At 46.9% G+C, this 25554-nt stretch overlaps 1 protein-coding gene across 4 annotated transcripts in view; it reads left to right on the top strand.

The window, feature by feature from the left end:
• The window catches only part of LOC134957932 (complement factor H-like), a 1300757-nt gene that overhangs the window by 784013 nt on the left and 491190 nt on the right, over positions 1-25554 (top strand). For all 4 annotated transcript variants that reach the window (XM_063940180.1, XM_063940181.1, XM_063940178.1 and 1 more), the window contains one exon: positions 13341-13517. In XM_063940180.1, the coding sequence (XP_063796250.1) occupies positions 13341-13517 (177 nt within the window). The remainder of the gene's footprint in view (positions 1-13340; positions 13518-25554) is intronic.

Genomic DNA, 25554 nt, shown 5'->3' with positions numbered 1-25554 from the left:
TTAGTACCCTTGGCATCGGAAATTGAGATTTGTGGGTTAAATGGGGAACCATTATCCCAAGGTAAAATTACCTCTTGCACTAGCCAGATTTCTTTGTTTATTGGAGCCACACACTCTGAAAAATTGTCCTTTTATGTGACTGTCTGTACTTTTGCCCCATTGGTGTTGGGGTTACCCTGGTTAAGGGCCCACAATCCTCAATTTGACTGGGTCTCTGGGGAGATTCTTAGTTGGGGTACTGATTGTTTCAGGAGTTGCTTGAGCTTTCCAGTCAGGCTCTCGCAGCTAAGTTTGCCAGGATTGCCAGGGTGTTATGCAGATTTTGCGGACGTGTTCTCCAAAAAAGTTGCAGAGGTACTACCTCCCCATCGCCCCTATGACTGTGCCATTGATTTGTTGCCAAATGCTAAGCTCCCCAAGAGCAGGTTGTACTCCCTGTCACGTCCTGAGACTCAGGCTATGGCAGAGTACATTCAGGAGAACTTGGCTAAGGGATTTATCAGACCTTCACAGTCTCCAGTTGGGTCGGGGTTCTTCTTCGTGGGTAAAAAGGACGGTTCGTTGCGACCCTGCATCGACTTCAGGGAATTGAACCGTATCACGATTAAAAACTCATACCCACTGCCTCTCATTTCGGTCTTGTTTGACCAGCTTCGTACTGCCACCATTTTTTCTAAGATTGACCTACGCGGTGCGTACAATCTAATCCGAATAAGAGAGGGGGATGAATGGAAGACTGCCTTTAATACCCACTCAGGGCATTATGAATATTTGGTGATGCCTTTTGGGCTCTGTAATGCCCCGGCAGTCTTCCAGGATTTCATGAATGATGTGCTCGGGAATATTTGGATAGATTCTTAGTTGTATACTTAGATGACATCCTAATCTTCTCCCATTCCCTGGAGGAACATCGGAAGCATGTACGCTTAGTCCTCCAGAAACTCAGAGACCACCGGCTTGGGGCGAAGCTGGAGAAGTGCGAATTTGAAGTTCAGCAAATCACATTTCTAGGATATATTATCTCCCCAGAAGGTTTCCAAATGGAGGGTTCCAAGGTACAGGCAGTCCTGGATTGGGTGCAGCCCACTAGTTTGAAGGCGCTTCAGCGTTTCCTGGGCTTTGCGAATTTTTATAGACGATTTATCGCTGGAGTTTCGTCTATAGTGGCGCCCTTGGTGGCACTCACTAAGAAAGGGGCGGATGTTGCTCACTGGTCTTGTGAGGCTAAAGCGGCTTTTGCCCGTCTCAAAAGGGCATTTGTATCGGCCAAGGTGCTGCGACACCCAGATCCAGAGCGTCCTTTTGTGGTGGAGGTGGATGCCTCTGAGATGGGTATTGGGGCAGTGCTTTCTCAGATGGGAGTGTCTGATAATCGCCTTCATCCCTGTGCTTACTTTTCCCGTAAATTTTCGCCTGCCGAGATGAATTATGACGTGGGTAACCGGGAATTGTTGGCTATTAAGGATGCACTCGAGGAGTGGAGACACTGGCTTGAGGGGGCTAAGTTTGTGGTCTCAATTCTCACCGACCATAAGAATCTGGCATATTTAGAGTCAGCGAAGCGTCTCAATGCCAGGCAGGCACGATGGGCTTTGTTTTTTGCTCACTTTAATTTTTTGATAACATATCGCCCTGGGTCAAAAAACATCAAGGCTGATGCGCTCTCGCGGAGTTTTGCTCCAATCCAGGAGACCACCGAGGAGCCGTTGCCCATTGTGTCCCCATCATGTATTAAAGTGGGCATTACCCAGGACCTCTTATCATTAGTCCTTAGAGCACAGGAGCAGGCTCCTCCAGACCTTCCGGTAGGTCTTTTGTTTGTGCCTCCTAGGTTAAGACAGCGAGTGTTCCTGGAATTCCATGCCAAGAAGTCGGCAGGTCACCCGGGTATTGCCAGAACTCGGGAGTTGCTATCTAGGGCGGTGTGGTGGCCCTCGGTGGCTAAGGATGTGGATCAGTGGGTTCGGGCATGTGACATCTGTGCCTGAAATAAGACTCCTAGAGGGGTTCCTGTTGGCCCATTACATCCACTCTCTATCCCATCTAAGCTATGGACCCACATTTCAATGGATTTTGTGGTGGACTTGCCCAAATCCTCGGGGATGACAGCCAGCTGGGTTGTCGTTGACAGGTTTTCGAAGATGGCGCACTTCGTTCCACTGGTTGGGCTGCCATCGGCCAGATGCCTGTCTGAATTATTTATGCTGCATGTTGTGCGTCTCCACGGGTTGCCACTTGATGTGGTCTCTGACCGCGGATCCCAGTTTGTGGCCAAATTCTGGAGGGCATTTTGTTCCGATCTCCAGATTTCTGTCAGCTTGTCGTCAGGCTACCATCCGCAGTCTAATGGGCAGACTGAAAGGGTGAACCAGTCCTTGGAGCAGTTCCTCAGGTGTTATGTCTCCAAGTGTCAGACTGACTGGGTTGCTCATCTTTCCATGGCGGAGTTTGCCTATAACAACGCGGCTCACTCTGCTACAGGGATCTCTCCCTTCCGTTGTGTGTATGGGCATCATCCTAAGGCCAATTCTTTTGACCCCTGGACTCCACGCCTGGTGGTTCCTCTGTGGTTTCGGTCCTTAGAGGTATTTGGCGGAAAGTGAAGAAAGCCCTTGTGTCTGTGTCATTAGTGACCAAAAAGGGTTTTTGATAAGCGGAAAAGACCCTGCAGCTTCAAATTAGGAGACTTCGTCTGGTTGTCTACCAAGAATTTGAAGTTGAGACAGCCATCTCATAAGTTAGGCCCCCGGTTCATCGGCCCTTATAAGATCACCAGGGTTATCAATCCGGTGGCATTTCAGTTTGATCTGCCCCGTTCTTTGGGTATCAATAAAACATTTCATTGTTCCCTTTTAAAACGGGCGATTAGTAATCCTTCTTCCAGTGGAAGACCTTCCCCTCTTCTGATACGTGGCCAGAGGGAGTTTGTTGTTGAAATGATTCTTGACTCCAAGATGGTTCGGGGTCGGCTGTCATTTTTGGTGCACTGGAAGGGGTATGGCCTGGAGGAGCGGTCGTGGGTGCGCAGTTGTGATCTTCATGCCCCCAGACTGATACGCTCTTTCTTCTCGCAGTTCCCCGATAAACCCGGTGGTAGGGGTTCTTTGACCCCTCGTCAGAGGGGGGGTACTGTTAGGGTCTCCTGCCCTGTGCTGCCACGTCGTCATGGCAACCGGGAGACAAGTGCTAGCGGAGTAACCTGAGCGCAGCTGATACTCCGGTTCGGGTCTTGTGCTGTGCAGTGGTTACAGGCTCTGTGCATGGCAGGGGATCCGGTGCTGGTTTTTGTGCTCACAGTCTGTGAGGTCTGAGTGGGGCGTGGACAGCACCTGCTTTATAAGGCCTCTTCTCAGGTTAAGCAGATGCTGCTGAATCTTTGTTGGTTAGTCAGTTCCTGAAAGTTAGCCAGTACTGTGTAGCTTTGTATTTGTTGTTGCTTACTGCAAATAGGCCTGGGGATTTGGTACTACACTCTGCCAATCCAGACCTAGCAGTAAGACTGGAGTCAGTCGTTTAGCTTGCTGGGGTTCTTTTACTACTCTGTGAACTTAGCAAGTTTGCGGCTGTATTCTAAGACTTGCCTGCCTAAATCCTGTCTCACTGTGCAAGGTGTCAGGTGTCAGTTTAGTGGCAGTAAGCTGAACCTGTGCACTGCAAGTGAGAATTAGGATTGTGGAGACTCTCCTTGTGTCTATCATTCCATCTCTGACCAAGTAGTTTACTGCCACACCCGTTGGTAACCCTTTAGGGTTTTGCTGTTGCCCTTAGCAACAGCATTTCGGGTTCTCTACGTATTAAAACACAACATCTTGCTTTTCCCATCTGAGCATTACTAATACTAGGGAGACACCCAGTTCCTTAGCCTCTGGGCTTCTCTGTTCACTTTGTGTGTATTTTGTTACCCTATCACCTTCTGTGTACGTAATGTCATATTCCCCAGTCTGTCTGTGAGTTCATTTGTTTTGCATACCTATCCGTTCAGACACCAGTACATTCCTGCAGGCACTGGTGTGCATAACAGTTCAAACACCAGTGCATTCCTGCAGGCACTGGAGTGCATAACAGTTCTGACACCAGTACATTCCTGCAGGCACTGGTGTGCATAACATTCGATTAGTGCAAAAATCTACATTACCTCTGCCTTCAACATCATTAAATGGTGCCACGGATAGGAGAGTGGATGGTTTTGTTTATTTTTAACATTTTTTTTCCTGTCTGGGGCAGTCATATGATCAGCCATGGCTTCAGCTTGTATGGCAAGGGCAATGGCTGCCTGGGCTGATACATTGGAGGGGGAAGCACATATAAAACAGGCTGCAATGTTCGTGGAAGACGCAGCATTGGATATGGGTACTATTGCCTCCAGGGCATCAGCTTCAACAATATCTGCTCGCAGAGCAGTTTGGCTACGCACGTGGAAAGCTGATTCAGAATCTAAGAAGGTTTTGGAATCTTTGCCTTTTTCTGGAGATATTCTATTTGTTAAAGAATTGACAGATATTTTGGAGTCAGAAGCAGACTCCAAGAAGATCGAGTTTCCTTCCACATACAAATTCAAACTTAAAGTTCCAGTTTTTCTGCCCTTTCGGTCTCAGGGAAAAGCTAAAGGAAAAAGTGATGGCAGGCAGCCCCAATCAAAGCATTGGACTAACAGAGGACCGGTTGGTAAAAACAGAAAATAAGCCATGAGCCTGATGATGCGGTCCTCCACCTGGCGGATCCCAGGGTGGGGGGCCAACTTTATCAGTTTGCACAGATCTGGCAGCAGTCTACAACAGATGCCTGGGTGCAGGAAGCGGTATCTCTAGGTTATGCTTTTGCCTATAAGAAGCACCCTCCTTGAAGGTTTTTTTGTACCAGCCCATCTCGGGTAGAGACAAAGGCCAGGGTTTTGCAAGAGGCAGTTCAGAAATTATTTCAGTCAGAAGTAATTATTCCAATTCCTCCTGCACAATGAGGACAGGGTTTTTACTCCAACCTGTTTCTAGTTCAGGAGCCAAATGGGTCATTCCGGACCATTCTCAATCTCAAAGTGCTGAGCAAATACATTTGGGTACTTTGGTTTCATATGGAGACTTTACGTTCCATCCTTTTAGCCATGGAGCAAGGGGATTATATGGTATCCCTGGATAGACGCTTCTGTATCTAGACTGTCTAAAAAGGTGGTTATACCTGTCCCGGGATCTACCGCTTTGAAAGAACTGTCAGACGGCAAGATTGAAACTACGCTAAAATCCATATACACTGCTTCAGGAGAGACATTAAGGCCCACTATTGCCTGTGCATGGATTTCTAAAGCCATAGTAAAATGGTCAGGCACATTACTAGAGGACTTAGATCAGGGCTGGCCAAACCGGTCCTCGAGATCTACCAACAGTTCATGTTTTCCAGGCCTCCTGGAGATCTGTAGAATTATCAGGAAGGAATAAATGCAGCTCATCTTAATTAGTAATGACTACACCTGCGCACCAGCTAGGTGGTCTGGAAAATGTGAACTGTTGGTAGTTCTCGAGGACTGGTTTGGCCAGCCCTGACTTAGATTCTATGGATAGAAGTGACATTGAATTGTTTTTACGTAACATACAGGATTCTGCGGGTTTCATGGTGGAGGCCAAGAAGGACCTGGGTAATCTGACTGCAAGGACATCGTCCATGGCTGTCTCAGCACGCAGGGGACTCTGGCTACGCCAATGGTCTGCAGATGCAGAATCCAGCAGAGTGTGGAGAACCTACCCTTCACAGGTCAGGCTCTATTTGGGGAAGTGTGGATCGCCATGGCAACTGCTGGTAAGTCAACCTTTCTTCCCTCAGTCTCTCATACGATGAAGAAACCCTTTTCTACGTCCTCGGTGCAGTCCTTTTGGTCTGCAAAAGTTAAAAAGTCCAAGATTCCTACTACTTTCTTCAGAGGTGGGCGAGCAAAATCCAAAAAACCGACACCTGCAGGTTCCCAAAGACTAGAAACCTGCCACTGTGTCCTCAAAATCCTCAGCATGATGGTGGACCTCCCTGCCTGGAGAACAGTCAGGTGGGAGCGAGGCTCAGACGTTTCAGTCATGTCTGGGTGTTGTCCGGTCTGGATTCCTGGGTACAGGATATGGGGGGTCATTCTGAGTTATTCGCTAGTTGCAGTTGTACGCAGCGCAGCGATCAGGCTAAAAATCGGCAATTCTGCGCATGCGTATGCACCGCAATGTGCAGGTGCGTCGTATGGGTACAATGAGCATCGTGGGTTTGCACAGGGTCTAACAAAGATTACAGTTGCCAAACGCAGGAAGATTGACATGAAGTGGGCGTTTCTGGGTGGCAACTGACTGTTTTCAGGGAGTGCTTAGAAAAACGCAGGCATGGCTGGGCATACGCTGGGCAGGTGTGTGACGTGAAAAGCAGTCCCTCCGTTGTTAGAATCAACTCACATGAAGAGTAACTACAGGGCTGGTCTTGTTTTGCACAAAAAGATTTTGCAGGCGCTCTGCTGCACAAGCATTCGCACTTCTGTAAAGCGAAAATACACTCCCCAGTGGGCGGCAACAATGCGTTCGCACGGCTGCTAAAAACTGCTAGCGAGCGATCAACTCGGAATGACCCCCACTGTGTCCCAGGGGTTAAAAATGGAATTTCAAGAGCTCCCACCCCACAGGTTCTTCGAATCAGGTCTGCCAGCTTTGCTGACAAAAAGGGCTATCCTTCAGGAAGCCATTAACAAATTGGAAAGGGCAGATGTAATTGTAATTTCTCTTTTCTCTTTTCTCTTTTTGTTGTACAAATGTACTTTGCCCGTGGTAGTACCCCCTAAACTGTCACAGATGTGTTTGGGACAAAATAAATAAGGGGTCATTCTCATAAAAGTTATTTAACCTGTGCGACCAGTACTACAATCAGATGTAATTGTTCCAGTTCCGCCTCATATGGTAAAACAGGGTAACTATTCAAACCTCTTTGTGGTACCGAAACCGGATGGTTCGGTCAAGCCAATTTTGAACCTGAAGTCGCTAAACCCTTATCTAAGGGAATTCAAGTTCAAAATGGAGACTCTAAGAGCGGTGATCTCAGGGCTGGAGGAGGAAGAGTTTCTGGTGTCCTTGGACATCAATGATGCGTACCTCCACATTCCGATTTGGCCGCCACACCAAGCTTATCTCAGATTTGCACTGTTGGACTGTCACTATCAGTTCCAGGCACTGCCATTCGGCCTCTCCAAAGCACAGACGGTGTTCGCCAAGGTAATTGCAGAGATGATGATTCTCCTCCACAGGCAGGGGGTGAATATAATTCCTTATCTGGATGATCTGCTGATAAAGGCATCTTCCAGGGAGAGGTTGTTGCAGTCCGGTGCTCTCACGACTCGACTGCTCAGGGAACATGGATGGATCCTGAATCTGCCAAAATCACATTTGGAGCCGACAAGGAGATTGTCTTTCCTAAGGATGATTCTCAACACACGCAGGTGTAGAAGGTATTTCTACCAATGGAAAAGTCGTTGGTGATCCAAAGTATGGTCCAGGATGTCTTGAAGCCTACCCGGGTATCGGTTCATTAGTGAATTTGCTTTCTGGGGAAGATGGTTGCCTCCTACGAAGCTCTTCAGTACGGAAGATTTCATGCACGGTCCTTCCAACTGGACCTCCTGGAAAAGTGGTCGGGATCTCATCTGCACATGCACCAGAGGATATGTCTGTCACCGAAATCCAGGATTTCACTCCTGTGGTGGCTACAATTGTCTCAACTTCTAGAGGTCCGCAGGTTCGGGATTCAGGACTGGATCCTTCTAACCACATATGCAAGTCTCAGAGGTTGGGCGCAGACACCCAAGGGGAAACCTTCCAAGGAAGGTGGTCAAATCTGGAATCCATTCTTCCAATCAACATTCTGGAACTAAAGGCTGTGTACAACGGTCTTCTACAAGTGGCACATCTTCTACAAGCTCGGGCCATTCAGGTGCAGTCGGACAATGTAACGACGGTGGCCTACATAAACTGACAGGGCGGAACGAAGAGCAGAGCTGCAATGTCAGAGGTAACAAGAATCTTCCTCAGCAGACACAATCTCCATCTAGGAGAGTGGGGCCTCCATCCGGAGGTGTTCACGGAGGTGACATTTCTTTGGGGTGTACCTCAAATAGATATGATGGCCTCCCGTCTCAACAAGAAACTTTGTAGGTACTGTTACAGGTCAAGAGACCCACAAGCAGTGGCATTGGAGGCCATGGTAACTCCGTGGGTGTTCCAGTCAGTGTAGGTGTTTCATCCACTTCCACTCATTCTATGGATTCTAAAACTCATAAAAAGAACATGAGTTCAGGCAATCTTCATTGCTCTGGACTGGCCAAGAAGGGCTTGGTACGCAGATCTTCTGGAGTTACTGCTGGAAGATCCGAGGCCTCTACCTCTTCGAGAGGACCTACTACAACAGGGGCCGGTTCACTTATCAAGACTTACCATGGCTACGTTTGACGGCATGGAGGTTGGTCGCCAAATTTTAGCTCGGAAGGACATTACGAATGAGGTTATTCCTACCCTGATTCAGGCTAGGAAAGGAGTAATGTCTAAATATTACCATCACATTTGGAAAAAGTATGTATCTTGGTGTGAATCCAAGAAGTTTCCTACGGTGGAGTTTCAACTGGGACAGTTTCTCCTCTTCCGGCAAGCAGGTGTGGATATGGGCCTGAGGTTGGGATCCGTAAGGGTCCAGATTTCAGCCTTACCCATTTTCTTCCAGAAATAACTGGCTTCCCTCCCTGAGGTTCAGACTTTATTGAAAGGGGTTCTGCACATCCGGCCTCCCTTTGTGCCACCTATGGCACCCTGGGATCTTAACGTGGTGTTACAGTTCCTCCGATCGGATTGGTTCAAGCCTCTACAGGAGGTTGAGGTCAAGTTTCTCACGTGGAAGGCTGTAACTTTGTTGGCCTTAGCTTTTGCTAGACGTGTGTTGAAGTTGGGGGCTTTGTCTTGTAAAAGCCCCTACTTGATCTTCCATGAAGATGGAGTGGAGAAATGGACACATCAGCAGTTCCTTCCAAAGGTTATGTCGAGTGTTCATATCAACCAACCTATTGTGGTGCCAGTTGCTACTGACTCCTCAATTCCGTCAAAATCCTTGGATGTTGTGAGGTCTCTGAAAATCTATGTGAAGAGGACTGCTCGTCACAGAAAATTGGACTCTCTGTTTGTCCTGTATGATCTCAAGAAAATTGGGTGTCCTGCTTCTAATCTCTCGTTGAATCAGGGTCACTATCCAGCATGCATATTCTACGGCAGGATTGCTGTGTCCCAAATCTGTTAAGGTCCACTCTACTCATAAGGAGGGTTCTTACTGGGCGGCGACCTGGGGAGTCTCGGCTTTACAACTTTGCCGAGCGGCTACTTGGTCTGGGTCGAACACGTTTGCTAAGTTCTACAAGTTCGATACTTTGGCCTGTGAGGACCTAAAGTTTGGTAAATCAGTTCTGCAGTAGCCTTCGCGTTTTGGTACATCCCCATGGTACTAATATGGATCACAGCATCCTCTAGGACATAAGAGAAAATAGGATTTTAATTACCTACCAGTAAATTATTTCCTCGTAGTCCGTAGAGGATGCTGGGCGCCCGCCCAGTGCTACGTGATCCTGCAGTGGTTATTTAATTCAGTACTGCTTTGTTCTTGGTTAAGTACTGTTTTTTGTTACTTGGTTAAGTAATATTGTTCAGCCGTTGCTGAGTTTTCAAGCTGGTTAGCTTGGTTTGCCTTGTATGTGTGAGCTGGTGTGAATCTCGCCACTATCTGTGTAAAATCCTTCTCTTGAAGTTGTCCGTCTCCTCTGGCACAGTTTCTAGACTGGGTCTGGTAAAAGAGGCATAGAGGGAGGAGCCAGCTCACACTATCAAAGTCTTAAAGTGCCCGTGGCTCCTAGTGGACCCGTCTCTACCCCATGGTACTAATATGGACCCCAGCATCCTCTACAGACTACGAGAAAAGGATTTACCTTCAGGTAATTAAAATTCTATTTTCAGTTTCAAGCCCTACTTTTTTGGTTAGCCACAGCCCCCAGTGTATTTACCAAAATTATGGTGGTAATGGCAGCTTATCTCCGCCAGCAGGGGTTAAGAATTATCCCATTCTTCGACGATCTTTTAGTCCTCGCACAGTCGCAGGAATTGCTCCTATGTCATCTGCAACAGACAATAACGTGTCTGCAAAGGCATGGGTTGCTCATAAATTTGGCAAAATCATCTCTGGTTCCATCACAGTGGATGACTCACTTGGGGGCTGTACTGGATTCAAGCCTTCAGAGAGTATTTATACCTCTGAACAAGATATCTAAAGTTCAGTCAAGGATTCTGGACTTGCTACACAGTCAAAAGGTATCCATTCATGCAGCAATGCGCGTGATGGGATTGATGGTGTCAACATTCGACATGGTGGAGTATGCACAATTCCACTCGAGGCCTCTGCAGCATGTGATCCTTGCCAAATGCAATGGGTTGCATCAGATGTAAAAAACACAGACTATGGTCCTTACGATGGAAGTAAGAAGGTCAGTAGCCTGGTGGCTACAGACATCCCATCTGGACAAGGGGAGACCCTTTTGGATATCAGACTGGGAAATTCTGACAACGGATGCCAGTCTACAGGGCTGGGGAGCAGTGTCAGGAAGGATTTGTTTCCAGGGGCAATGGACCATGGAAGAAGGTTGCCTTCCAATAAATATATTGGAACTTCAGGCCATATACTTGGCACTGATTCAGGCAAAGGACATTCTTCAAGGACAACCAGTTCAGATCAACTTAGACAATTCGATGGCAGTAGCGTACCTCAAGATCAGGGAGGAACTTGCAGCCAAAAAGCTATGAAGGAGGTAAGTCACACACTAAAGTGGGCAGTACTTCATCATCCAGCCTTGTCCACAGTGTTCGTTCCAGGAGTCCTAAACTGGGAAGTGGATTTTATCAGTCAAAATGCCATTCAGGCAAACGAATGGGCTCTACACCCGGAGGTCTTCCAGACTCTAGTCGGCAAGTGGGGGTTGCCAGAGATAGATTCGGGTCAAGAACAAAGAATCCCAGAGCAATCTTTGTGGATGCCCTGTTGGTGAGACGAGACTTTCATCTGGCCTGTGTGTTTTCTCCAATCACCTTATTACCCAGGGTGGTGAGAAAGATAAATCAAGGAAAGGGTGCCGTGATACTAATAGCTGCGGCTTGGCCCAGAAGACATTGTTACACAGATCGGCAGAGAATGTTTCGATGGATGCTCCATTCCTGCTCCCTCAACGTTCAGATATACTGATAAAGGGTCCTTGTTATCACAGACATCTGGATCGACTGTCTTTGACGGCATAGCTCTTGAGACCTCTATCCTGAAGTCAAGCTGATTCTCACAACAGGTAATTCAAACAAAGCTCGGAGCAAGGAAACCTTCCTCAGCTCGTATTTATCACTGAATATGGCAAACCTATATTCATTGGTGCAGTGAACGGAAAATGGACCCTAGGTCTTTCAGAGTTTCCAGGGTCTTAGCATTCCATCAGGCAGGAATGGATAAAGGTTTGATGGTGGCTTCCTTGAGAGTGCAGGTGTCAGCATTGACCGTATGGTTCCGAAAGAAAATTGTCAACCTACAGGATGTTAGTACTTTTTCCAGGGAATGCCGCGCAATCAAACTCCTTTTGTTCCTCCTACAGTGCCTTGGGACTTAAATTTAGCTCTAAAAAACCCTTCAAGTTGCCCCATTTGAACCACTTAATAAAGTGGATCTTAAATGGTTGACAGCTAAAGTTCTCTTTCTACTGGCCATGGCGTCAGCTGGAAGAGTATCAGATTTAGGGGCATTGTTATGTCATCCTCCATTTCTGATCTTTTATCCAGATAGAGCGGTTCTCAGAACTAAATCTGGATATCTTCCCAAGGTGGTGCCTATATTTGACCTTAACGAAGAAATTGCAGTCCCGGCTTTCCATGAATCGGGCCTTTTTGCGGGAGATGCATCGCTGGACGTGGTCCGTGCCTTAAGGATCTACTGTACATGGATTGTACCAGTGCCATCAGAAAGACAGATTCTCTCTTCATTCTCTACGGATTTTACAAGAGAGGATGGCCTGCTGATAAACAGACACTGGCAAGGTGACCTTGGATGACGATTTCAGAAGCACATTCTCAAGCTGATCTCCATGTTCCGGCTAACGTCTTTGCTCTCTCTACTCGTAAGGTAGGTCCATCATGGGCAGCACAACGTGGTTCTTCAGCAGAACAGATATGTAAGGCAGCCACATGGTCTTCCATTAACATATTCATTAGACATTATGTCATGGATACCTTTGCCTCTCACGACGCTGAATTCGTGTGAAGGATTCTCCCGTCCAATCAGGAGCGTCCCCACCACTTACTTGCTTTGGGAAATCCCAATGTTATCCTGTGGATAACCTGTGGACCCTACTGGAGAAATATACGTTATGGTAAGAACTTAGCATTGATAACGGTATTTCTCCTAAGTCCACAGGGATCCCACCCTGACGCACCTGATTTGAGGATCCTTTTACTCGCTAACATCTTCCTTCTTGTATGGAAGGGTGTGCATGTGTGTTCTTCTCGCCTGGTTAGGGCTATCTACGATGCTCCTGCCATGAGCCTTGGGAATACAACTGATTTGCCTGAGCCAGGGGGCGGGGATATATGGACAGGCCCATTGCATGCTGGGAGGCCGAAATGCTTTGGCAGATTGGGATATGATGAAGCGACAGCGGATTTGCACCAATGGTATCCTGTGGACTTAGGAGAAATACCATTATTAATGGTAAGTTCTCACCATAACGTATATTTTGGTTTGTATTTGGTTTTTGGTTTGGTTTTGGATTCCTTCAAAATTGATAAAAATCAGTGAAAAACACTAAAATCATGTAATTTGGACATGTTTACATGCAATCCAAAACCCAAGTTCGATTTTTAAATCAGTGTTCCGAACTGACAACAGAACCGAGTCGGGACTCTGTTCCACTTGGAAACTCAAAATGATTCCAAACTGAGACTTGATACAACTCGGAAACCCTACTTTGGGTGTGTTTGTATTTCAAGAAAGCCAAATCGCACATCTCTAGTAAATAAGCACCTTTTTGTGATTCACTTTGTTATATATAGTAAAACAGTTTGACTACAAATGCTCTATAAACTTGTCTATGTTTATGATTTATAGTAAACTATTATATTGGACCATATTGAGTAATTAATGAGTCCTATATACTGCAATTCAAACCAATTATATATAAATGTATTTATTTTATTTATTAACAGTTTCTTATATAGCGCAGCATATTCCGTTGCACTTTATAAATAATATGTAAAAATAATCTCTACTTTTTCTAGACAAAATTGAATGTGCCCCAGCACACAGTCCAGCGAACGCTAAAATTGAAAAGCCGCTGAAAAAATATTACAGTGGTGATATAGTTAAGATGAAGTGTGATGATGGTTTTAAAATGCATGGTTCTGCATCAATTCAGTGTAACGATGGAGTATGGGAATCTCCACCTCAGTGCATCCGTAAGTGATTATTATTTTATATTTCCTATCTCTGTCTATTATATATACATACTGTACATACATACATACATACATACATACATACATTTTTAAATGTTTTAACCTGAACTTGTTTTTCTTTTCCATTGTTGTGTTCTACTGTAGTTACACAAATTACTATACAGTATGCTATTTTTATGAACCTTGTGGTTCAAAATATATCTGATGTATGTGTTCTGTTTTAAATATAAATGCTCACTATGAACTAGAGATGTGCACTGGAAATTTTTCGGGTTTTGTGTTTTGGTTTTGGATTCGGTTCCGCTGCCGTGTTTTGGATTCGGACGCGTTTTGGCAAAACCTCCGTGAAAATTTTTTGGCGGATTCGGGTGTTTTGGATTTGGGTGTTTTTTTTTCAAAAACCCCGCAAAAACAGCTTAAGTCATAGAATTTGGGGGTAATTTTGATCCCATAGTATTATTAACCCCAATAACCATAATTTCCACTCATTTCCAGTCTATTCTGAACACCTCACACCTGACAATATTATATTTAGTCCTAAAATTTGCACTGAGGTCGCTGGATGACTAAGCTAAGCGACCCAAGGGGGCGGCACAAACACCTGGCCCATCTAGGAGTGGCACTGCAGTGTCAGACAGGATGGCACTTAAAAAAATTGGCCCCAAACATCACATGATGAAGAGATAAATAAAAAAAAAGAGGTGCAAGATGGAATTGTCCTTGGGCCCTCCCACCCACCCTTATGTTGTATAAACAGGACATGCACACTTTAACAAACCCATCATTTCAGCCACAGGGTCTGCCACACAATTGTGGCTGAAATGACTGGTTGCTTTGGGCCCCCACCAAAAAAGAAGCAATCAATCTCTCCTTGCGCAAACTGGCTCTACAGAGGCAAGATGTCCACCTCCTCCTCATCATCCCTTTCACTGTGAACATCCCCCTCCTCACAGAGTATTAATTCGTCCCCACTGGAATCCACCATCTCAGGTCCTTGTGTACATTCTGGAGGCAATTGCTGGTGAATGTCTCCACAGAGGAATTGATTATAATTCATTTTGATGAACATCATCTCCACATTTTGTGGAAGTAACCTCGTACGCTGATTGCTGACAAGGTGAGCGGCTGCATTAAACACTCTTTCGGAGTACACACTGGAGGAGGGGCAACTTAGGTAAAATAAAGCCAGTTTGTGCAAGGGCCTCCAAATTGCCTCTTTTTCCTGCCAGTATACGTATGGACTGTCTGGCGTGCCAACTTGGATGTGGTCACTCATTTAATCCTCCACCATTCTTTCAATGCTGACAGAATCATATGCAGTGACAGTAGCCGACATGTCAGTAATCATTTGGCAGCTCCTTCAGTCCGGACCAGATGTCAGCACTCGCTCCAGACTGCCCTGCATCACCACCAGCGGGTGGGCTCTGAATTCTTAGCATTTTCCTCGCAGCCCCAGTTGCAGGAGAATGTGAAGGAGGAGCTGTTGACGGGTCACGTTCCGCTTGACTTGACAAGTGTCTCACCAGCAGATCTTTGAACATGTGCAGACTTGTGTCTGCCGGAAAGAGAGATACAACGTAGGCTTTAAACCTAGGATCGAGCACGGTGCCCAAAATGTAGTGCTCTGATTTCAACAGATTGACCACCCGTGAATCCTGGTTAAGCGAATTAAGGGCTCCATCCACAAGTCCGACATGCCTAGCAGAATCGCTCCATTTTAGCCAGCTGCTTCTGCAAAAGCCTGATGAGGGGAATGGCCTGAGTTGAGGGGAATGACCTGACTCAGGCTGGCAGTGTCTGAACTGACTTCAAGTGTGGCAAATTCAAAGGGTTGTAGAACCTTGCACAACGTTGAAATCATTCTCCACTGTGCTTGAGTCAGGTGCATTCCCCCTCCTTTGCCTATATCGTAGGCAGATGTATAGGTTTGAATGGCCTTTTGCTGCTCCTCCATCCTCTGAAGCATATAGAGGGTGGAATTCCACCTCGTTACCATCTCTTGCTTCAGATGATGGCGGGGCAGGTTCAGGAGTGTTTGCTGGTGCTCCAGTCTTCGGCACGCAGTGGCTGAATGCCAAAAAGTGGCCCGCAAGTCTTCGGGACACCGACAGCATCTCTTGCACGCCCCTGTCGGTTTTTTTCTAATTATGCACCACCAAATTCAATGTACAGTATGTGCAAAACATGGGACGTGCTGGAATTTGCCCACATGTAATGCACGCACAATATTGGTGGCGTTGTCCGATGTCACAAATCCCCAGGAGAGTCCAATTGGGGTAAGCCATTCTGTGATGATGTTCCTCAGTTTCCGTAAGAGGTTGTCAGCTGTGTGCCTCTTATGGAAAGAGGTGATACAAAGCGTATCCTGCCTAGGAACGAGTTGGCGTTTGCGAGATGCTGCTACTGGTGCCGCCGCTGCTGTTCTTGCTGCGGGAGGCAATACATCTACCCAGTGGGCTGTCACAGTCATATAGTCCTGAGTCTGCCCTGCTCCACTTGTCCCATGTCTGTGGTTAAGTGGACATTGGGTACAACTGCATTTTTTAGGACACTGGTGAGTCTTTTTCTGACGTCTGTGTACATTCTCGGTATCGCCTGCCTAGAGAAGTGGAACCTAGATGGTATTTGGTACCTGGGACACATTACCTCAAGCAATTCTCTAATTCCCTGTGAATTAACGGTGGATACCGGATACACGTTTAACACCAACACAGCTGCCAAGACCTGAGTTATCCGCTTTGCAGCAGGATGACTGCTGTGGTATTTCATCTTCCTCGCAAAGTACTGTTGGACAGTCAATTGCTTACTGTAAGTAGTACAAGTGGTCTTCCGACTTCCCCTCTGGGATGACAATCAACTCCCAGCAGCAACAACAGCAGCGCCGGCAGCTGTAGGCGTTACACTCAAGGATCCATCGGAGGAATCCCAGTTAGGAGAGGACTCCTCAGACTTGCCAGTGACATGGCCTGCAGGACTATTGGCGTTCCTGTCTAAGGAGGAAATTGACACTGAGGGAGTTGGTGGAGTGGTTTGCAGGAGCTTGGGTACAAGAGGAAGGGAATTAGTTGTCAGTGGACTGCTTCCGCTGTCACCCAAAGTTTTTGAACTTGTCAATGACTTCTGATGAATGAGCTCCAGGTGACGTATAAGGGAGGATGTTCCTAGGTGGTTAACGTCCTTACCCCTACTTATTACAGCTTGACAAAGGCAACACACGGCTTGACACCTGTTGTCCGCATTTCTGTTAAAATAATTCCACACCGAAGAGGTGATTTTTTTTTTGTAATTTGAACAGGCATGTCAATGGCCATATTCATCCCATGGGCAACAGGTGTCTCCCCGGGTGCCTGACTTAAACAAACCACCTCACCATCAGAATCCTCCTTGTCAATTTCTTCCTCAGGGCCAGCAACACCCATATCCTCATCCTGGTGTACTTCAACAGTGACATCTTCAATTTGACTATCAGGAACAGGACTGTGGGTGCTCCTTCCAGCACTTGCAGGGGGCGTGCAAATGGTGGAAGGCGCCACCTCTTCCCGTCCAGTGTTGGGAAGGTCAGGCATCGCAACCGACACAATTGAACTCTCCTTGGGGATTTGTGATTTAGAAGAACGCACAGTTCTTTGCTGTTTTTTTGCCAGCTTAACTCTTTTAATTTTTCTAGCTGGAGGATGAGTGCTTCCATCCTCATGTGAAGCTGAACCACTAGCCATGAACATAGGCCAGGGCCTCAGCCGTTCCTTACCACTCCGTGTCATAAATGGCATGTTGGCAAGTTTACACTTCTCCTCAGACGCTTACGCTTTGAATTTAGATTTTTGGGTCATTTTACTGAACGTTAGTTTTTTGGATTTTACATGCTCTCTACTATGACATTGGGCATCGGCCTTGGCAGTCGACGTTGATGGCATTTCATCGTCTCGGCCATGACTAGTGGCAGCAGCTTCAGCATGAGGTGGAAATGGATCTTGATCTTTCCCTATTCTACCCTCCACATTTTTGTTCTCCATTTTTTAATGTGTGGAATTATATGCCAGTAATATATCAATAGCAATGGCCTACTGTACTGTACTATATATGTATACTGCTGGTCACCAAAATGCTGCACTGTCCTACTGTATACTGCTCACAATAATGCAGCACAGAGATAGTATAACTTGACACAGAGCTGCAAGATACAGCAATGGCCTACTGTACTATATGTATACTGCTGGTCACCAAAATGCTGCACTGTCCTACTATATACTGCTCACAATAATGCAGCACAGAGATAGTATACTTGACACAGAGCTGCAAGATACAGCAATGACCTACTGTACTATACTATATATGTATACTGCTGGTCACCAAAATGGTGCACTGTCCTACTATATACTGCTCACAATAATGCAGCTCAGAGATAGTATACTTGACACAGAGCTGCAAGATACAGCAATGGCCTACTGTACTGTACTATATATGTATACTGCTGGTCACCAAAATGCTGCACTGCCCTACTATATACTGCTCACAATAATGCAGCTCAGAGATTGTATACTTGACACAGAGCTGCAAGATACAGCAATGACCTACTCTACTGTGCTATATATGTATACTGCTGGTCACCAAAATGCTGCACTGTCCTACTATATACTGCTCACAATAATGCAGCACAGGGATAGTATACTTGACACAGAGCTGCAAGATACAGCAATGGCCTACTATACTGTTCTACTATAATTATATACTGGTGGTCCCCAGTCCCCACAATGCAGCACACTGAGCACAGATATTTGCAGCACACTGAGCACAGATATGGAGCGTTTTCAGGCAGAGAACGTAGATATTTTCAGCACACTGAGCACAGATATTTGCAGCACACTGAGCACAGATATTTGCAGCACACTGAGCACAGATTACGGAGCTTTTCAGGGAGAGAATGCAGCCACGTCCTCTCCGTTCAATCTCCAATGCACGAGTGAAAATGGCGGCAACGCGCGGCTCTTTATATAGAATACGAATCTCGCAAGAATCCGTCAGCGGGATGATGACGTTCGGCACGTTCGGGTTAACCGAGCAAGGCGGGAAGATCCGAGGCTGACTCGGACCCATGTAAAATAGGTGAAGTTCGGGGGGGATTCGGATCTCGGAGAACCGAACCCGCTCATCTCTAATATGAACCATAAAAAGTAAGTCCGTGTGATCCTTAAAGACTTTTTTTTTCTTTTCACAAATCTTTGAATTATTTAAATAATAAAAAATAATGCATACATTAAAATAAAATATAGCTTTTTGCTGTTACAATTCCATTTTTGTTACATTTTCCTTTAAAATATTGTAATATATGTAATTGTTCAATAACTATGAATAACTATTAATTCAAGAATGCCTCACTTGTGTAAATGTACACACAATGCAGATTGCCTTTACTATTATAAGTGAGTAAACTCCATTTTAGAAAGTAACAAATATTAAGCATTTGGTATTAATAATTTCACTATCTTTTATAAAGGCACATGCAGTTTTTTCCCCTCAGGAAATACTGTAGGAATGTTTTTCTTTTTTTCATTTCTAGTATACTTTACCACTGCTCCTTTGAACTTGTATCACCAGACTAGCCCTTTCTAACTATTACAGATGTGTCCTCATACACCTAGCATCTGTTTGCTATACCTTACAAGATACCCAATGCAACCAAGCCACTCACAGAGGTGTAGAATACTATCTTTTTCTATAAATTGTACATCTTGCTTGCATCATCACAGATGCAGCAAAACACCACTCAAAGTGTACTAGAGACACTGAGCTGCGACTTTATACACAATAATTAATTTCAAACACATATAAAGTTACAGATTAGGAACAGAACTTGACAAGAGAGAAAGCTATGGCCACTGCATGGTAGCTCATCATGTACAGATCAGTACTCAAATGCGCTCCCCTCCCCCCCATAGTTTGGGGGGAGGGGAATGAGTGCGCCCTGGGAAAAGGGGCATGGTCTATCAGAAAATGGGCATGGTCTTGCTGACTTGGGTGTAGTCTTGCAGGAAAATACTACCTTCACCATATTACGCCCCAAACAGTAATGCCCCTAGCACCATATTATGCCCCACACACTGATGCCTCTAGCACCAAATTAGGCCCCCACAGAAATGACCCTTGCACCATTTTAAGACCCACACAGTAATACCCATTGCACCTTATGTCCCACACAGTAATCCCCCTAGCACCATGCCTCACTTAGTTATAATGCACCTTAAAATTGGCACTGTACCTGCTTGTTGTCAAGGGGTTGTTTCTTGCTGCTGGCCTGCTAGCCTGCTCCCTTGCTGCTGCTGCCAATGCTGCCACCACCGTATCCCAGACACTGCTGTGCCATTTTCTGCCTCCTCCCTCCAGGCTCCAACAATTAAATGTCCCTCCAAAATGTCCGCCTCCTCCTCTAGCATTCTTAAAAAACTGTCCTCTTTCAGGCTGTGGCCATTTTGGGAGGTACGTTTACACATTGGCCCTCATTCCGAGTTGATCGCTCGCTAGCTGCTTTTAGCAGCAGTGCAAACGCTAAGCCACTGCCCTCTGGGAGTGTATCTTAGCTTAGCAGAAGTGCGACCGAAAGGTTAGCAGATTATTGCTGAAATTTTTCCAAGCAGTTTCTGAGTAGCTTTAAACCTACTCCTTCCTTGTGATCACTTCAGTCTGTTTAGTTCCTGATTTGACGTCACAAACATGCCCTGCGTTCGGCCAGCCACTCCCCCATTTCCCCAGGCACGCCTGCGTTTTTACCTCACACGCCTGCGTTTTTTAGCACACTCCCGGAAATCGGTCAGTTACCTCCCAGAAACGCCCCTCTCCTGTCAATCACTCACCGATCAGCAGTGCGACTGAAAAGCGTTGCTCGACCTTGTGTGAAACTGCATAGTTTTGTGTGAACTTACGTCACGCATGCGCAATGCGTACCATACGCATGCGCAGAAGTGCCGATTTTTAGCCTGATCGCCGCGCTGCTAACGAAAGCAGCTAGCGATCAACTCGGAATGAGAGCCATTATTCTATGCGGCCAGCAGGGCTGTTTCTAGCCAATTTGGCTCCCAGTGCGAGATTTAAAAATGCGCCCCCCCATTACATAAAAAAATGTGCCCCCCCCCCCACACACACACACACACACCTAGATTTAAAAAAAAAACTTGCTCGCGCACTTGGCAACAGGGCATGGCCTCATCTAAATGGGTGTGGCCTCATTTAAATGGGCATGGCCTCGTCTGAAAAGACTACCTCACAATCCAGTTTTTGACCCTGCTCCTATAGATCACAACCACCACAGGAAAAACAAATTGTACCATATTAAGCCCCAAACGGTAATGCCCCCTGCACCATATTATGGCACACACCGCAATGCCCTTGAAACATTAAATCCCCACACTACGGCAGGCAAGAGTCCCCATTTCACACATTATGGCAGGTGTCCCCATTTTACACATTAAGTGAGAGAGAGAGCGAGAGAGAGAGAGAGAGAGAGAGAGAGAGAGAGAGAGAGTACTTACAGAGGTGATTACCGCTCTTCGGCCCGCCTCACCAGTCGCTCCTCGCGCCAGCCTTTCCCTCTCCCTAACTTGGATCCCCCTCTGTACTCCGCTCGGGGGGGGGGGGGGTTTCGGTGAGTGACGGGGTTGCGTCGTGATGTAACGACGCAACTGTGTAATTCTGTGAAACTCCGCCCCCCGAGCGGGGTAACTCGGGGAGAAATAGGAGGGGGAAGCAGGGAGCCACAGTTAGTGCCGCGGCGGGCACCCAGGCCTGCCCCAAGAAACGGCCCTGGCGGCCAGCCAGGCCGTACAGAATACTGCAGCAGTGTGCCCTGTGCGATTGCATGGTTGTCCCGGCCCTAGAAACACCACTGATTGCAATCTAGGAAAGTATTTTTGACTTATTTTATTTATGCGAATAAGATGCACTCTTTGAGCATACTTGAAGCCACGGTGTATGATGACTCATCTGTAACAGACCAGAAAGACACTAATCTGGCTACAGCACCATTATCAGTTTATGTAAGGACAGGCACATTTTTCCATAGCACTGGCTAATGGTATTATCTGAGAGTATAATCTTATTGACTTCTTGATCTGTGTCACTCTCAAACTTTGTTGTTACTGTGGCACTGCAAGCAGGGAGAATAAGTGCCTTCTGTATGAGGCATCGAGATATTAGCCAAGAATTCAGAAACCAGGTAGCTGACCTCTTTAGATTTATGTGAAACTATTTTAGAAAATATAAGGATCTGTTGATTTCTCTTATAAAACACTACTGGTACTGTGGTACACTTACTTGGGGTACCTGAATGGGTGTGGTATTGAAAGTCGACAGTAACTAGGTCGACAATGTCTAGGTCGACCACTATTGGTCGACAGTAACTAGGTCGACAGGGTCAAAAGGTCGACAGGGTCAAAAGGTCGACATGTTCTAGGTCGGCAGGTCAAAAGGTCGACATGAGTGTTTAATGTTATTCTGGTGTCGTTTTCTTCGTAGAGTGACCGGGAACTACAGTTAGTGCACCGCTTCGCTCGCCATGCTTCGGGCATGGTGCCTTCGCTCCGCTACCGCTTCGCTCGGCACAGATTACCGTTCCAATCGTAGTCCACGTGGATCGTTAAGTATGAAAAGGTTCAAAAAAAGAAAAAAATTGTGAAAAACTCATGTCGACCATTTGACCTGTCGACCTAGAACATGTCGACATTTTGACCCTGTCGACCTTTTGACCCTGTCGCCCTAGTTACTGTCGACCAATAGTGGTCGACCTAGACATTGTCAACCTAGCTACTGTCGACTTTCAATCCGGATCCCACCTGAATATAGTGTATCACCCCTTTGTGGTTGCTTTCTTCTGCTGCGGCTATGCCATGAGTATGGAGTCCATGACCTGCAGGCCCCCCAAATACAAGCGTGCTTTGCACAAAATCCCTAATAGAGGGAACACACATGGAATGGAAATGTTGGTCGCCAGACCATCTCGTAATGCAAGAACAAGAAAACTTTATTTCTGCTGCGGGGTACACTGGGCTCCACAAGGAAATAACATTGGGGTGTAGAGTAGGATCTTGATCCGAGGCACCAACAGTCTCAAAGCTTTAGACTGTTCCCAATATGCACAGCGCTGCCTCCTCTATAACCCCGCCTCCATGCCAGTGAGCTCAGTTTGTAGTTGGTGCCTGCAGTAGCAGGTCACTTAACAGGGGGCTGCCTCAGGCAGCCTATTTCTTAGCTTTAGCTTAACAGAAAGAAGAGGATTGTACCAGGGCTGCAGCAAGCTGTGTCAGACAGACGTCCCTGCAGCAGCTCCATCACCCCCAGTGGACGCTGTATACTTTCGTGCCGCGGTTGCTGGGTCACTACAGCGGCACCGGCTTTTCTTCCTCTGTCCTCGTGAGTCACATACACGCCGTTGTCATCCGGATCGCGGAGCCGCTGTTAAGGGGGAAGTAAGGGGCTTCTGTGCCAACGCTGTACACCGCGATCCCACACGGCCGTAGGAGGTGGGCTGTGTGAGCGCTGGCATGGACACAGATTACTCGGCTGCTATTCCACTAGCCACCAGGGTGTATTTATAGGGGCACAGGTCAGGGGGGACATTTGTACCATTACCCCCCGCAGTCCCTCCTGCCAAGGGTGGTTTTAAGGAAAGGTCCTCCCTGATTGGAAGAGCTCAATGAGGGTCTGTAAAAGAGATGAGTCATGCAGAGATTCCCCCTGCTGTTCTCATGCCCCAGTGTCTGACTCAGTCCTAGGGGAGAACATTGGGCTCTTGAAGCAATTAATCCCTTGGTGATTGGGGAAGATAGCCAGTCACTCCCTGTTTTAACCTTTTATAGTCATTTGTGACCACAGAGGGCTCCAACTGCTCCCAGCTTCCTTTTATTAGTGACTGGTCAAGAATAAAACATCACACCTGGCCCTGTTTAGGAACAATAGCTGATGGTTCAATTCTGTACTACAACATTGTCAGAATGGACCTTGGACAGTAGATTCTGTCACATACCTCCCTCTTCTTAAATCAAGGAAGCAGGGTTGTATCCTTTTCCTGGACCAGCCATGTGACCTTTACCAGGTGCGATGCTGTTTCCTTCTTCTCTCCTAGATAATCCATCAGCGCTGGTATGCTCACGCCCCTTTTTGTGAGAGATGGAGAAGTTAAAACTTTGCAAGGCAAGACTCCATCGTAGTAATCACGCATTGTCCCCAGCTGTCTTTTGTAACCAATTAAGTGGATTGTGGTCAGTCACCACCGTAAATTCTCGTCCATAAAGGTACGGTTGTTACGTTTTCAAGGCCCTGACAATGGGCAGGCATTCTTTCTCAATGGTGGTATAAGCCACTTCCCGATCCACCAGTTTACGGGACAAATATACCACAGGTTGGTCACGGTCATCCTCCCCCACTTGGCTTAACACTGCTCCCAAACCACAACCAGAGGCGTCAGTTTGAACAATGAACTTCTTGGAGAAGTCAGGGGCAGCTAGTACTGGGGCATTGGAGAGGGCATCTTTCAGGGCCACAAATGCACTCTCACACTCAGGGGACCATGCGACCTGTCTAGCATATTTATTTTTGGTCAGGTCAGTCAAAGGTTTGGCCAATGTGCTGTATTGGGAACAAACCTCCTATAGTAGCCAGCTAGACCTAAAAATGCTCTTACTTGTTTCTGATTGGCAGGTCTTGGCCAGTTTAGAATGGCTTCCACTTTAGCTAGCTCTGGTCTAATCTTACCCCCTCCCACTCGGTGACCCAGATATTGCACCTCAGCCATTCCTATTTGGCATTTATCAGGATGGATGGTTAACCCACCCTGCTGAATACGCTTGAGGACCTCGGCCACATGTGATAGAAGGCCAGAAAGAACTAAATATAGCTATGTCATCTAGGTATGTGTTATGATTCCCGTACTCCAGACCAGAGGAGATCTTTATGGCAGAGGTCTGAGTACTGGAAGGATATGCTGGTACGGGAGCAGGAAAGCCTAGTAACCCCTGGCGCCCTAACTCCGTTGTCTCGCCCGTGTTATCAGAAATCCCCTGCGAGACTATGGTTGCTTGAGCCCATGGCAGCCGCGTTCGAAGGGCGGATTATGTCTGCCCAATCCCGATGCCCCCTCAGGTCTTAATGGGAGACAAAGGGAAATCCGAGACAGGGTGATAACAAGGGGCCCTCTGACTAAGCAACCAGGCCAGGGGTTACAAGCTATCTAACTTAAACCAAAAGTATGTGCGGACAAACCGCCAGGGAAAAGGACAACCAAAGATCCACTGATCCGTTACTCCTATCCAGCACCGCTGGATACCAGAGTGGATTTGTGGGAGCGGAATCCTCCGCAAAAGCTCCAGAACACAATAAACTAAATAATAAATAGTAAGCGGTCAAGCCGCAACACACGGCTACGCCGCGACTCACGAACACCACAGGATGTTAAAGGTGCTCGGTCGGACTCCAGGAATAGATGACAAATTCCGAGTACTGGATCACTGAGGACAGGAACAACCGGGTAGAGCAGGACTGGAAACTCTCTGTAACAGACACAGCAAACAGGAAGCTATCACCGGCGTCTGTGAGAAGTCCTGAGAGTGCTTAAATTTGGGAGCCCTCCAATCATGATCCAGACAGGGTAATCACATAATGATGCCGTGCAGCTGCATGCTGCACGGCCAGAATACACAAGCACTGATTAATTAAGACCCAGCAACGGGGAATGCGGTCTGACCGTGGCGTCCCCGTTGCTAGGGTCTGAGCGGCTCCGTGCGCCCGGCGTCTAGCGTTGCTAGGGAGCCGGCGGCTGTCTGCCTGCGGCGTCCCTAGTTGCTAGGCGCCGGGCCGCACTGACGGGCGGACCCTCGGCGCCTAACAGTACCCCCCCCTTGAGGAGGGGTCAAGGAACCCCTAAGGCCAGGTTTCTGAGGAAATTCTCGAAAAAATGCCCTTTTGAGCCTCGGGGCATGGAGATCCTCATCCAGGACCCAAGACCTTTCTTCTGGACCATAACCTTTCCAATGTACCAAAAAATAAAGCCGAC

Source organism: Pseudophryne corroboree, chromosome 9 (genome assembly GCF_028390025.1).
Source record: "Pseudophryne corroboree isolate aPseCor3 chromosome 9, aPseCor3.hap2, whole genome shotgun sequence".
NCBI classification, from domain to species: Eukaryota; Metazoa; Chordata; class Amphibia; order Anura; family Myobatrachidae; genus Pseudophryne; species Pseudophryne corroboree.
Note: the sequence above shows the minus strand (reverse complement) of the source record. Positions and strands in the feature narration are given on the sequence as shown.